At 41.8% G+C, this 13,634-nt stretch overlaps 1 protein-coding gene across 1 annotated transcript in view; it reads left to right on the top strand.

The window, feature by feature from the left end:
• The window catches only part of BSN (bassoon presynaptic cytomatrix protein), a 191,404-nt gene that overhangs the window by 10,930 nt on the left and 166,840 nt on the right, over nt 1-13,634 (top strand). The window contains exon 2 of the mRNA XM_033926633.1: nt 6,447-6,846. Within this exon, the coding sequence (XP_033782524.1) occupies nt 6,447-6,846 (400 nt within the window). The remainder of the gene's footprint in view (nt 1-6,446; nt 6,847-13,634) is intronic.

Raw genomic sequence — 13,634 nt, forward strand, 5'->3', positions numbered from 1 at the left:
ACTGGGACTAGTGCTATTTAACTTATTTATAAATGATCTGGAAATTGGAACGATGAGTAAGGTGATTAAATTTGCAGATGACAATAAACTGTTCAAAGTTGTTAAAATGCATGCAGATTGTGAAAAATTGCAGGCGGACTTTTGGAAGACTGGGCGTCCAAATGGCAGATGAAATTTAATGTGAACAAATGCAAAGTGATGCACATTGGGAAGAATAACTTGAATCACAGTTACCGGATGCTAGGGTCCACCTTGGCGATTAGCACCCAGGAAAGGATCTGGGTATCATCATAGACAATACAATGAAATGTGCGACAGCGGCCAAAAAAGCAAACAGGAATTATTAAAAAAGGGATGGCTATCAAAACTTAGAATGTTATAATGCTTCTGTATCGCTCCATGGTGCGACCTCATCTGGAGTATTGTATTCAATTCTGGTCTCCTTATCTCAAGAAAGATATAGCGGTGCTAGAAAAGGTTCAAAGAAGAGCGACTAAGATGATAAAGGTGATGGAACTCCTCTCATATAAAGAAAGACAAAAAAGGTTAGGGCTCTTCAGCTTGGAAAAGAGACGGCTGAGGGGGAGATATGATTGAAGTCTACAAAATCCTGAGTAGAGTAGAACGGGTAGAAGTGGATCGATTTTTTACTCTTAAAAATGATAAAGACTAGGGGACACTCGATGAAGTTACAGGGAAATTCTTTTAAAACCAATAGGAGGAATTTTTTTAAACTCAGAGAATAGTTAAGCTCTGGAACACATTGCCAGAGGTTGTGGTAGGGGCAGATAGCGTAGCTGGTTTTAAGAAAGGTTTGGACAATTTCCTGGAGGAAAAGTCCATAGTCTGTTATTGAGAAAGACATGGGGGCAGCCACTGCTTGCCCTGGATCGGTAGCATGGAATATTGCTACTCCTTGGGTTTTGGCCAGGTACTAGTGACCTGGATTGGTCACTGTTAGGACAGACTACTGGGCTTGATGGACCATTGGTCTGACCCAGTAAGGCTATTCTTATGTTCAAAAAACAGTGTGACAAGGCGGTGGCTGCTGCCAGAAGGATGCTAGGCTGTATAAAGAGAGGCATAACCAGTAGAAGAAAGAAGGTGTTGATGCCCCTTTACAGGTCATTGGTGAGGCCCCACTTGGAGTATTGTGTTCAGTTTTAGAGACCATATTTGGCGAAGGACATAAGAAGACTTGAAGCGGTCCAGAGGAGGGTGATGAAAATGATAGGAGGTTTGCTTCAAAAGACGTATGAGAAAAGACTGGAAGCCCTGAATATGTATACCCTAGAGCAGTGGTAGGCAAATTCATTAGTCAAAAGAGCCAAAATCAGCAGTACAACGATTAAGATTTTTTTTTGAGGGCCATACCCCGTGCCCGCTTGTGCTACGACGGCTACGTCAACCCGACTGACATTCTGCTTGCCCGCACGTAATCGAAATCGATTCATGGCAGAGCTTAGAGAATGACATGGGGAAAAATCTGTCCCCGTCCCAACGAGCTCGGTCCCCATCCCTTCAAACCATCTGATCCCAACCACACAAGCCTCAAATAGTTTTATACTGAACTTATTATATTAAAATATAAAAAGAATCAATATTCTGTACAATTGTCAATTTATAAATCAGCGTTTTCTCCCCACTTTCTGTTCCCCATTTCCCTTCAGCATCCTCAGTGCACTCTCTCCACTTCCCTTCAGTGCACACACATAAAAACAAGCAAGCAATTTTATATCATTTTCATTCTATTCATTCATAGAAATTAAAGTCTAAATAATGCCAGTCACATAACAAAACATGATTTTACAAAAATAATTCCCTGCACAGTCAAGCCTGCAAGGATTACTAGATGTCTTTCAGCAGCTCCCCTCCCTCCCTCCATCTTACCTTCATGGCCAAGTCAAAATGATCTACCAACAATAAAATTTTAAAAAACACAAAAGCACACTGTATGCACAGAAAATGTTAATCATCATTTATATTCCACGGGTTTTCAAAGAGGTCAAGGCAGATGACTTTATGCATTGCCACCTCAGTAACAACTATACAATGCAACCCTGGAGGATCTGGATTTCAGCTTTCTACCTAAGAGCCTAAATTTGGCTTCCAGAACCTCCCTCCCACATTTTCCTATGTCATTGGTACCTGCATGTACCAGGACAGCTGGCTCCTCCCCAGCACTATCTTAAAATCCTATCTATGTGATGTGTGAGGTCTGCCACCTTTGCACCAGACAGGTAAGTGACCAGGTGATCCTCACGCCCACCAGCCACCCAGCTACATGCCTAATAATCGAATCACCAACTACAACCACTGTCCTAACTTTTCCCTCCTGGGCAGAAGTCCCTAGAGATACATCCTTGGTGCAAGAGGATATTACATCCCCTGGTGGGCGGGTCCTAGCTACAGGGTTATTTCCTACTTCACCAGAGTGATGCTCTCCTTCTTGGAGACCTCGCTCCTCCAAGGCAGGACAGGGGCTACCAGACTGGTGGTGGGGCTTCTCTACAATATCCCTCTAGGTCTCCTCTGTGTACTTCTTTGTCTCCCTCAGTTCCTCCAAATCTGCTACTTTAGCCTCAAGGGAAAGTACTCATTCTCTGAGAGCTAGGAGCTCTTTGCAGCGAGCACACACATATAACTTCTCGCCAACCGGGAGAAAGTCATACATGTGACACTCAATGCAAAAGACTGGATAGCTACCCTCTTGCTGCTGGACTACTATCTGCATCTTGTTATTGAGTGAATTAATTAACCTTATTAAGCTACTAGGAATATATTAGACTAGTATAGAGAGCCTTAGGATTTTATTAAAAGTTTGTTCTTTTAAGATCAAATTTTCTTTAGAAGGGAACCTGCTATTGAGCTTTTCTTCCCCAAACCTATCAAAGCTCAGAGCAAAATAATGTGTACTTACCCAAAGATTTGTCTTCTACTTTTCTCCTCTCAGAAAGAGAATGTCCTCTTCCCTCCTTCTCTAAAAATAAAACAATCAGTGATCCACCAATTCCCATCATTGATAATTTATGTAGCAAAATATGACAATCCACTATATCAAATACAGCGGATATATCCAGAGACAACACAAAAAAATCATATTTTTATCCATACCCATTCTCAACTCATCAACAGTAGAGACCAGTAATGTTTCAACACTATGCCCTGTTCGAAATTCAAGTCCAAGTCCAAGTGCTGACTTTTAAATTTAAACTTCTGGACATCTTGCTAGGCTTCCTAGTTGCTGTGCGTCCAAAGTTCAAAGGGGCATGTTGGAGGTATGTTATGGACAGGCTTTGGGTGTGCTTAGCTCTTGGACGCCTTTAATGTACAGATGCTCAAGGCCCTGCAGAAGCCAGCATAGAACATTGGCATCAGGCTCTTTCTGCACCAACACCCGTATGGTGGGGGGAGGAGGTGGATAGCAGCACCGATCATCTTGACTACAAAGGGAGGAGAGCAACTCCAGTAGCCTCAGGGGAGGGGGGGGAGGTGGAGTGGAGGGTAGCTGTGCCAGTGGCCTTGGAGTGGGAGGACAGCAGATTATTTTTGGCCCTCTTTTATCAAACTATATTAGGGTTTTTTTATTGCCGGCCACTGCAGTAAAAGCTCCAACACTCATAGGAATTCTATGAACATTTGAGCTTTTATTGCAGTGGCCAGCGATAAAAAAATCCTAACGTGGCTTGATAAAAGGGGGCCTTTAACTCTCAAGCAACCAGAAGCTACATTTATCCGGCATGCCCTTCCTATTAGTTCTGTCTGATTCAGGGAAAAATTTCCCCCTTTGCCATCTCCAATCCCACACCGGTGCTGTGGTGTAAATAAAATAAACAAAAAATACTTTTCCTCTCTCTGTTAGGTACTAGCTCGTGCTTGCTGTCTGACACCAGGATACACATTTCAAATCTGACACATTGTAGTCACAAAACAGAAAATACAAATATTTTTCTACCTTTTGTTGTCTAGTCATTTTATTATTCAAATCATGTTGGTCCCGGGCTCTGGTTTCTGTTTGTCTTCTGTTAAGTCGCTCGCCAGGGTCTCCTGTCCATTTGACGTTTTCTTTTTCTGTGCTCATCATCCATCTTCTATCTCTGTACTTCCCTTCCACTGCCATATCCAACATTTCTGTTTCTTTCCCACTGTCTACCATCTCTCTCTTCCTGCCTTGTACCATGGGTCAAAACTCTTTATTCCCCTCCATGCAGTATCTCTCTCTTCCTTCCCTCCATTATCATGTGCAACATTTCTTTCTTTCTCCCCATGCACCATTTCTCCCTGCTCTCCACCCTATGTCCAACATTTCTCCCTCTCTCTTTTCCATGCATGTCCCCCTCCACCATATGCAGGATTTCACCCATACCTCTTTGTTGCATCTCTCCCTTCTTCTCCTCCACCCTATGTCCAACAATTCTTCCTCTCTCCTTTCTCTCTCCAAGTTTCCAAATTTTTGATATACCGTTTATCATGCAGGTATCTAAACGATTAACAATAAAATATAATTTAAAAAGTAAAACTCGTATCTAGGCTAAAAGGAGGGGAGCATTTAGGCACTGACATACATGAAATGAGAGGGAAATGGGGAAAGAGAAATTATTAAATACATGGAGGTAGAAAATAAAACTAAAAGAGGTAAGTGGAAAAGGGAAATGCATTTAGGTAGGGCTCGCTTTAAAAGAAGCGTTTTGATTTCCAGAAGAGTTCAGCAAATGAAAATGATTTGTCAAAGAGGACAGGGATTAAAGGGTATAGGCATTTTTAAAAAGAAAGGTTTTGAGTTTGATTTTAAATTTATCTAATGAGTTTTCTAGTTGGACAGTTGGGAGGACATTCCACAAAGTGGGAGCTGTAACAGAGAAAATGGTTTTGTGGGTAGTGTCATAGAAGAGTTCTCGTTTCGGTGGAATGGTGAGCAGGTTTTGGTTACTAGATTGGAGAGTCCTACAAGATGCATCAGCTTTCCATCCCTCCTATTCCCCTGTGCAACAGCTTTCCATCCCTCCCTCCCATCCCTCTGAGCAGCAGCTTTCCATCCCTCCCTCCCATCCCCCTGTTCAGCAGCTTTCCATGCCTTCTATCCCTGTGTAGCACTCCTGACTGACCCTCCCCCCTAATGTGAGTTCTGACATACTTTTGGGCCTCCCAAAGCAGCAGCAGTGATGGTGGCTGGCTGGCTGGCAGAGGCAGTGCTGTGAACAGGCTGTTTGCGGCCTGCCCCACCAGGGCTTCCCTCTGCCACATCATCAGTGACGTGGCAGAGAGAAGGCCCCGGTGGGGCAGGCCGCAAGCAGCCTGGTTACAGCGCCGATTCTACCGGCTGGCCACCGCCATTGTTGCTGCTGCTTTAGGAGGCCGGGAGGTATGTCAGGTCTCACTAGGGTGTGTGTGTATGTGTTGGTCACTAAATCAGTAAGCACAATTTTTTCTGAGAACAAATAGATTCACTGAAGTGAATCAGTGAATTGATTCAAATTGGCGAATCAGGCAGACCTACTTCCTACTATTTTTAGCGGTCCTTTGTCTAGGTGCATAAACTTCCAGTTTCTTAAATAGATTAAAAGGGCTGGCAGTTGGGAGTCACATGGCTTGCCTAACTGGAAGTCCTGGTACATCAAATCTCTGTCATCTTGAGTTCTATTCATTCTAAAATAGGAAAAATTGAGGGAATAATTCTGTGTTAACTTTCTTTTTTCCCTCGGACTCATGTTAAGTAGATTAATGAGTAGGCAGGCAAATTAATTTGGCCACCCATTGTCTCTTTTTCTGTCTCTCACATACACTCACTTACTGTTCCCCCTTTTAGCAAGCCCTAAGCTAAATGCTGAGCAGCCCATAGGAATAGAATGGGCAGCTCGCCATTTACCTCGTGCATGCACATTTTATCTTTCTTGTCAATTTCTCTCTCTTCTTTTCTTCCAAATCAGACCCGGCCTGCCTCTAAACCTTCACTTGTTAGGTTTGTCATTGGAATATTCTGCACCAGTTTCTATAGTACCATTTCCATCTAGGCTCCAGTACCCAGAGGTTTCTGGGTAAAAAGTAGACATTTCCTCCTAAGACAGGAGACGGGTCTGCATGAGAATCTGAGTATTTACTGGTTCATAGGCCCTGTGCTGAATTTTATTCATGTTTTCCCTGACAAAGTTTGTGCTTGAAAATCTCTGCTTTTCCGAGCGTTTCAAATTAAGACTCTCAGGGTTACACCAGGTCTAAATCCAACACTGCAAACTTTACATGAGTAGTTTCTTTTTGAAATGCAGCTACAAAGTATACTCAGTACCCCAGCCATGTGGATTACCCCTCTGTAAATAAAGATATAGATCTCTAGTATATTTCAATTGAAAATAAGGTTTTAGTATTCTTACTACTAAGGAGTTCTTTGTATTTATCTGATTAGTCACATTATGAAAATGTTGATTGTATATACTTTGATGCTATTTCAGTGTCTCAGGAAAATTGGAACACTCTGAACGTTTGGCTGGACACAAAGCAGCACCACAGTCTCTTAAACAGTCTACTCAGAGGCACGAAGGCGCCCAAGAGACAAAAATCCACATGTCCTCTCAGCAACAGGCTGATAATACCATGAAAACGCTGCAAGTGGACAACAGGAGTCAGAGGTCACGACGGTCGCCATCTGCATCCCCAGTTCGAGGCAACAGCCCCTCATCACCTTACTCTGTCCCACAAATTGCACCTCTTCCTAGTAGTACACTCTGTCCTATATGCAACACTACAGACCTCACGTCCTCTCCTAACCAGCCAAACTTCAACACCTGCACCCAGTGTCATAACGAGGTGTGCAAGCAGTGTGGATTCAATCCCAATCCTCATCTAACTGAGGTAAATACTATTGTTATGCATGTTTCTTTATCATTAACCTTTATTTTGGAAAAGCTTACGAGATCTTGTCGATTGTATGTTTAAAATGTCTGCTTTTTAAATTATTTGCTTTCTGTTTATTTAATTAATGTTATACTGTGGTTTTGGAGGATATACTAGCAACAGTAAATAAATATGTAAAGACAGGACTCATTAAAAATAAACTTTTTATTGTGTTAGTAGGAGGTATTACAAAGGATTAAGGGATGGATTTACCAATGGGACTATTTTATGAAATAGAATTGATTTATTAATAATATATGTTAATGGCATTCACTATTACATTAGTGTGTGCTTACTTGAGTACAGCTAGCTCTAAGGCAGGGGTGTCCAACCTTTTGGCTTCCCTGGGCCGCATTGGCTGAAAAAAATGTTTCTGGGGCCTCACAAACGCTGCAGCAAGACAGAGGAGGGAGCCGGCAAGACAGTAAACACCGGGGGCAGCAGAGGAAAACACTGCATTGCCCTCGACCGGGGCCGCACAAAATACTTCACGGGGCGATGCAGTGTTTTCCTCTGCTGCCCCCGGTGTTTACTGTCTTGCCGGCTCCCTCCTCTGTCTTGCTGCAGCGTTTGTGATCGGTCAGGGGGCCACGGCCCGCTATACTTATAGCGGCAGAGAGATCCCTTGCCGCGATAAGTGTAGCGGGCCGTGTCTAATATAACCTGATTCTCTAACCCGCGTCTGTAACATGGACGCCGGTTACAGAATCGGGGTTTAGTTTAGGCCTCTCCCGGGCGTCCTATACAGAATCAGGGCCTAGGTGTCTTGTGGGCCTCGCCTTCAATATAGGCGGCCTGCCTGGGGAGCATTTTTTTTAAAAAACGTGCTTCCCGATTGGCTGATTAGACAACTGTAGGACGCCTACAGCTGCCTAAAATCGGGACGCACTTTTAGAGAATCAGGGCCTCAGTCTTCCAATTTCCTAAGGTCTGCCTGCAATTTTTCACAATCCGCATGCGTTTTAACAACTTTAAATTTGCAGATGACACTAAACTGTTTAATCACCTCACTCGTCGTTCCAATTTCCAGATCATTTATAAATAAATTAAATAGCACCGGTCCCAGTACAGACCCCTGTGGCACTCCACTGTTTACTGTCCTCCTTTAAGAAAAATTACCATTTAATACCCTCTTTCACTTCACCTTTTAACTACTCTAGCTCTCGTTTCCTCTTCTTTCTACTTTTGCTGATATGTGGAATACATCTGGTCTGGGCTTCCACGACGGTATCTTTAAATAACATCCATGCCTGGTTTACAGTCCTAACCTTTGCAACTGATCATTTTAACTTCTTTTAACCATGTTCCTCATTTTATCATAGTCACTCTTTTGAAAATTAAACGCCCCTACAGTAGATTTATTTTGCTACGTTACTCCTGGTATCAGCTCAATATGGATCACGTTATAATCACTGTTTCCCAGCGGACCCAACACAGTTAACTCCTGTACTATATATCTTGCATTCCACTAAGGACCAAATCTAAAATAGCACTCCCTCTTGTTGGTTCCCGGACCAGTTGCTCCAAGAAGCAGTCATTTATGACATCTAGGAATTTTACCTCCCTAACACTCCCTGATGTAACATTTAACCAGTCAATGTTGGGGTAATTGAAATCAGCAAGTAACAAAGCTCATACTCTATAAACAAGTATATCTATAGAACCCCCTACAATTCCACTCAGTACTGCCAAATAGTCACTCACAGATAGAGGAAATACACCACCGCAATCATACACCACACACTAAATTCAAAGCAGAAAGAGGGGCAAGGAGCATAAGAGAACGAGAAAAGAAAGTGGAAAAAAAGCCTCAGTTCAGCTTCATGGGCTCAAAAAACTCTACTTTCTCTCATGTAGGCTCCATTTTTCTGAATCAAATTGTTAACTGAATCAAGTATCAGCGGTAGCCACTCCCCAGTTGGAGATTGAAACATCCAAAAGTCTTGGAAAATGCAGGGAGAGTTAAAAAATCACTAACAGGCACAGATTAAACTCAGCGCATGAGATGGCAAAAAACAGATACTTGGCTGCCGGTCATCTCATGCCTCTCGTGCCATGAACCCCCAAACGAACATGCACATGCAGGACAGCAGAACTTGAAACGGCGTCTTCACTACAGGACCCGACAGGGAACTTCCTTGTTTTGCCGAGGCTGCTTCAGGAGTCTTGCCAAAACCACATTCAAATATAATCACTGCTAGTGCACAATGGCACTGGGGATAAAGAAAGTCAGCAGCAGCTGGTGAAAAATGCTGAGAAGGCTCCGCCACCAAAATAAGCAGAGAGAAGGAAGAAAAGCAGCACCTCTGCCCCCATCCAGCCAATAGGAGACTAAGTAGGAAGTCCAAAGACCAGCCCCCAATAAGCTTCAAGCATTCTTCAAAGGAAACCAGACACAGCTCAAACCCCCCCCAAAGAAAACTTTAAAAACTAAAAAAAAAAGCAGACCATTCCACCCGAGCATTCAAACCTCCCGGCTCCACAGTTTGCAGATGAAAGATCCATCATTATTCCTTCTGACGGAGCAAACGTCGCCAGTCCCCTCTTCTGACAGGTTTAGGGCAGTACTCCAGCACACAACATCTCAGGGAGAAAAAGTCATGTTTAAATTTAATACAGTGTGCAACCAGAGGTTCATCCATCCGCTTAGAGGATAGAGAAGAAAGATGTTCAAGCAGACGAGTCTTAAAGGCTCTAGAAGTCTGCCCCACGTACAAAAGACCACAGGGGCATTGAATGAGATACACCACCGCAATAGTTTGACAGGAGGTGCTGCTCTTCAGAGGAAAAGACTGCAAAATCTTAGGGTGAAATCACCCATTATTATAGTGCTGCCCATTTCTCCAGCTTTCCTAATCTCTGAAAACATTTCTTCATCTGTCTGCCCATTTTGTCCCGGGGAACGGTAGTATAACCCAACCATTATATTCCTTCCCTTCACACATGGAATTTCTATCCATAAGGATTCCACACTGTTATCTATGCCATGCAGAATGTTTATTTCATTTGATTCAATTCCCTCTTTAACATATAGCGCAATCCCCCCCCCCCCTCCAATTTGATCTACGTACTCTGTCCTTGCGATATAATTTGTACCCAGGTAACTCAGTGTCCCATTGATTGTCCTCCTTCCACCAGGTCTCCGAGATGCCTATTGTATCTATCTCATCATTCAGTGCTATATACTCTGACTCTCCTATTTTATTTTTTAGGCTTCTAGCATTTGCATACAGACACTTCAAATTGTGTTTTTTCCTTGTAACTACAGACTGCTGAGAAGACAGGGAAAATAAATACAGTAACTTCACTTTCACCAAGTACAAGTAGGCAATGATAGTCTAGAGCTCACTGACCATTAAACATGAAGGACCACCCCCCAAAATAGGGCTTTCCAGGTAGCTCAATTGGTGTTTCATGTTTATGAAAATTGGATGCAAACGCTTATAGCTTCAAAGTGACTTACAAATGTTAAAAATAGGGTAACAAAAGCATTTAGTTATACATACATTAACACAAATAGACTTACAAACAACAGTAGGAAAGAGGGTGTTGTGATTTCTGTTGCATCGGTTCTCTCAAACATTGCAAGGAAATCTCAAGGGTGATGTTGGTTGTCAAGGGGTGGAAACTAAATTTGAATAAAACCAAATTGTTCTTTGGTACTCCAATGAAACTTCCTGAGTGAGGATTGATTGTCATTACACGGTGTTCAATATCCTATTCTTTCTACTTAAAAAAATATTAGGAGTCCTCTTGGACAGAAATCTTACTACGCAAGCACAAATGGATGCTGTAGTAAAAAAGGTTTCTCTGTACTTTGGAAAATATCCCCTTCCTTTTACAAAACCGCACAAGAGGTTTTAGCATCGGCTGGTGCGCTGAATGCTCTGTGCTCATAGAGACTTTTATGACCCTCCCGAGCAGCGCAGAGCGTTCAGCGTGCCACCTGGCACTAAAATCCTCCTGTAAAAGAGGGGGTTATGTTCATTAAGGACTTTTTTTTTTCATGACTATGCTTTTCAGTTATTAGTGCAGTCTTCTGTTTTATCAGTGTTGGACTATTTGTAATTTAATCTATTTTGCCGATCTACAAAAGAATTTTTAGAAACTGCAGTTAATTCTGAACTCCGCCGTACAATTGATGTTTAATTTTTTTTTAAATGGATCACATAACTCCTTATTTTCATAACCTACACTGGCTTCTGATAAGAGGCCAGGGTAGTTTTCAAATTTGGCTACTTTTGTTGTAAGATGCATTATGGTCTAATCGAGGCACCCTTTGTGTTTTTCTGCTTTTTTATGTTTCCTACTATAAGAAGTTGCTTTTAATTGAAATATAGTAAAACCTTGGATTGCAAGTAACTTGGTTTGCAAATGTTTTGCAAGACAAGCAAAACATTTGATTAAATTTTAACTTGATATACAGGCAAGGTCTTGCACTACAAGTACATACAGTATACACACATCAAAACCGAGCCGATGGTTCTTCTCTCTCTGATGCTGCAGGAGTGTAGAGACGGTTCTATACGAGCGAGGTCTTGCAATACGAGTATGTATAGTATTTTGTATTAAAGTTTTTGGGTTGTGGAACGAATTGTCTGAGTTTCCATTATTTCCTGTGGGGAAATTTGCTTTGATATACAAGTGCTTTAGATTACAAGCATGCTTCTAGAATGAATTATGCTCGCAAACCAAGGTTTTACTGTATGTGGAAGAGATGTTGGCTTTTCAGGTTGCTAGTTGGGCGAGAAAACTAGGCCCTATAATACGAGCTTCTATATCTTAGGATCATTCTAGGAAAATGTTAATAATGTGGATATAATGTATGTTTCCATTGTTATTTTGTAATTCTCTGTGAATACACAGTTCTCTTTATGTTAACCGCATAGAACTGCGAGGTGTTTGCAGTTTACAAATGGAGTGTTATGTTTCTCCCCTTGGGATTATATTCTACGAGCTATATTATATATATGACTGGCTAGGTCCATGTGACAGTGATAGGTGAGAAAGCATGAGCATGTGTGCTGAAGTGCTCTCAAATATTTATTGTAGGTAAGATGGGGAGCATTCCTGTATGACAGTGGTCTCAAACCCGCGGCCCGGGGGCCACATGCGGCCCGCCAGGTACTATTTTGAGACCCTCGGTATGTTTATCATGATCACAAAAGTAAAATAAAACAGTTTCTTGATCATGTCTCTTTAGCTATAATTATAATATTATTATTACGACTTAGCCAAAAGGAAAGATTTATATAGAATTTTACCTCATGCAAAATTGTCATTTCTTTAATAAGACGTTAACTATTTTTTTCTGAGGCCCTCCAAGTACCTACAGATCCAAAATGTGGCCCTGCAAAGGGTTTGAGTTTGAGACCACTGCTGTATGAGTATGATCAGATGACATCACTCCAGATGTAAGGCTATGTATCTTACTGTCTATCCAAGTTAAAGTAAACTGTCCAGTCTAACTGTGTGGACTGCTTTATTGTTTAAGAGCTGAAAGTGGAGTGTGTGAAGGCTGTGCCACTGGCCTTAGCTCAGCCCTCAACCAGTCTGAAATATATTTACTTGTGTAGCCCCTCTGATGATCTACCCCTAAAAAGTTCCACCTCACTGGTTCATGTCTCTCCCTCGTAACTAGCAACAGTTGAGACCAGAGGAAAGTTGCATGATTTTTCAGAAGAACTAACATTTATTTTCTAAAAGCGGGCTTTTGAAAGCAGTTAAGAAAGTTAATTATTAGACTGTCTGTCTTATGTGTTTGTAATGTGTGGTGTTTTCATGTGACATTATGTATGCTTTATTAAAAGCCATCATGAACTCATGTTAAATTGGCAGGTTATAAATGTTTTTAAATAAAATCAAATAGGGATCCACTGTGTTCACCTCATATCTTGTTGCAGCTTTTTTCTCCATCATATCCTTTGGAATAACATTTCAGGGAGCTAATACTCTTTCTGTGAAAAAATATTTTCATGCGTCTACCACCTTGTAGCTAAATATCATAACCCTTCACTTTCCCCAAAAAGATATGCCATACATTATTAATACCTTTCATTTATACTTATTTTTATATCATATTTATCGTCCCTGTCTTTCCTCTTCTCTAGGGTATTCATATTTAGACCCGTGGAGGGGCATAATCAAAAGAAAACATCTAAGTCCCCTTTTGACCTAAGTCCCTAGGCACAGAAAGTAAGCAGCAGGGAAATGTCCATTCTCAAAAAAAACATCCAAAATGAGGTCTAAGTCATAAAGTATAAGTTCCGTCTGGCAACCTGTCAAACCTTTTTGGTTATGGCTGCCAGACGACTAAGTCTAGGTCGGCCTACCTCCTGCCCTAGCCACTCCTCCAAAAATGCCCCTTTTCACTCTGGGCATACAGAGGCAGTGGAAAGGCCTAAGCTGGTTTTAGATATGTCTAAAACCAGTTTTGATTATCGGTACTTGGACGATCTGTCTTTTTGATCGTCCAAGTACTGACTTAGGCCACTTTTTGTACGTTTTTTTTTTTTTGTTATGAGCCCCTTAAGTTTCATCTCATATGATTTTCGATGCAGTCCTCACACCATTTTGGTTTTCTTTCTGTGTTCCATCTCTTACTTCTGCATGTTTTGTTAGAGGTACAGCTTTCAGAACTAAGGGGTTCTTTTACTAAGGCAGACTAGCTGATTTAGTGCACGCTAAATGCTAATGCGCCCATTATATTCTATGGATGTGTTAGCGTGTCTTAGTTAAAGACCCCT

The sequence above is a fragment of the Geotrypetes seraphini genome, chromosome 17 (assembly GCF_902459505.1).
Source record: "Geotrypetes seraphini chromosome 17, aGeoSer1.1, whole genome shotgun sequence".
Taxonomy (NCBI): domain Eukaryota; kingdom Metazoa; phylum Chordata; class Amphibia; order Gymnophiona; family Dermophiidae; genus Geotrypetes; species Geotrypetes seraphini.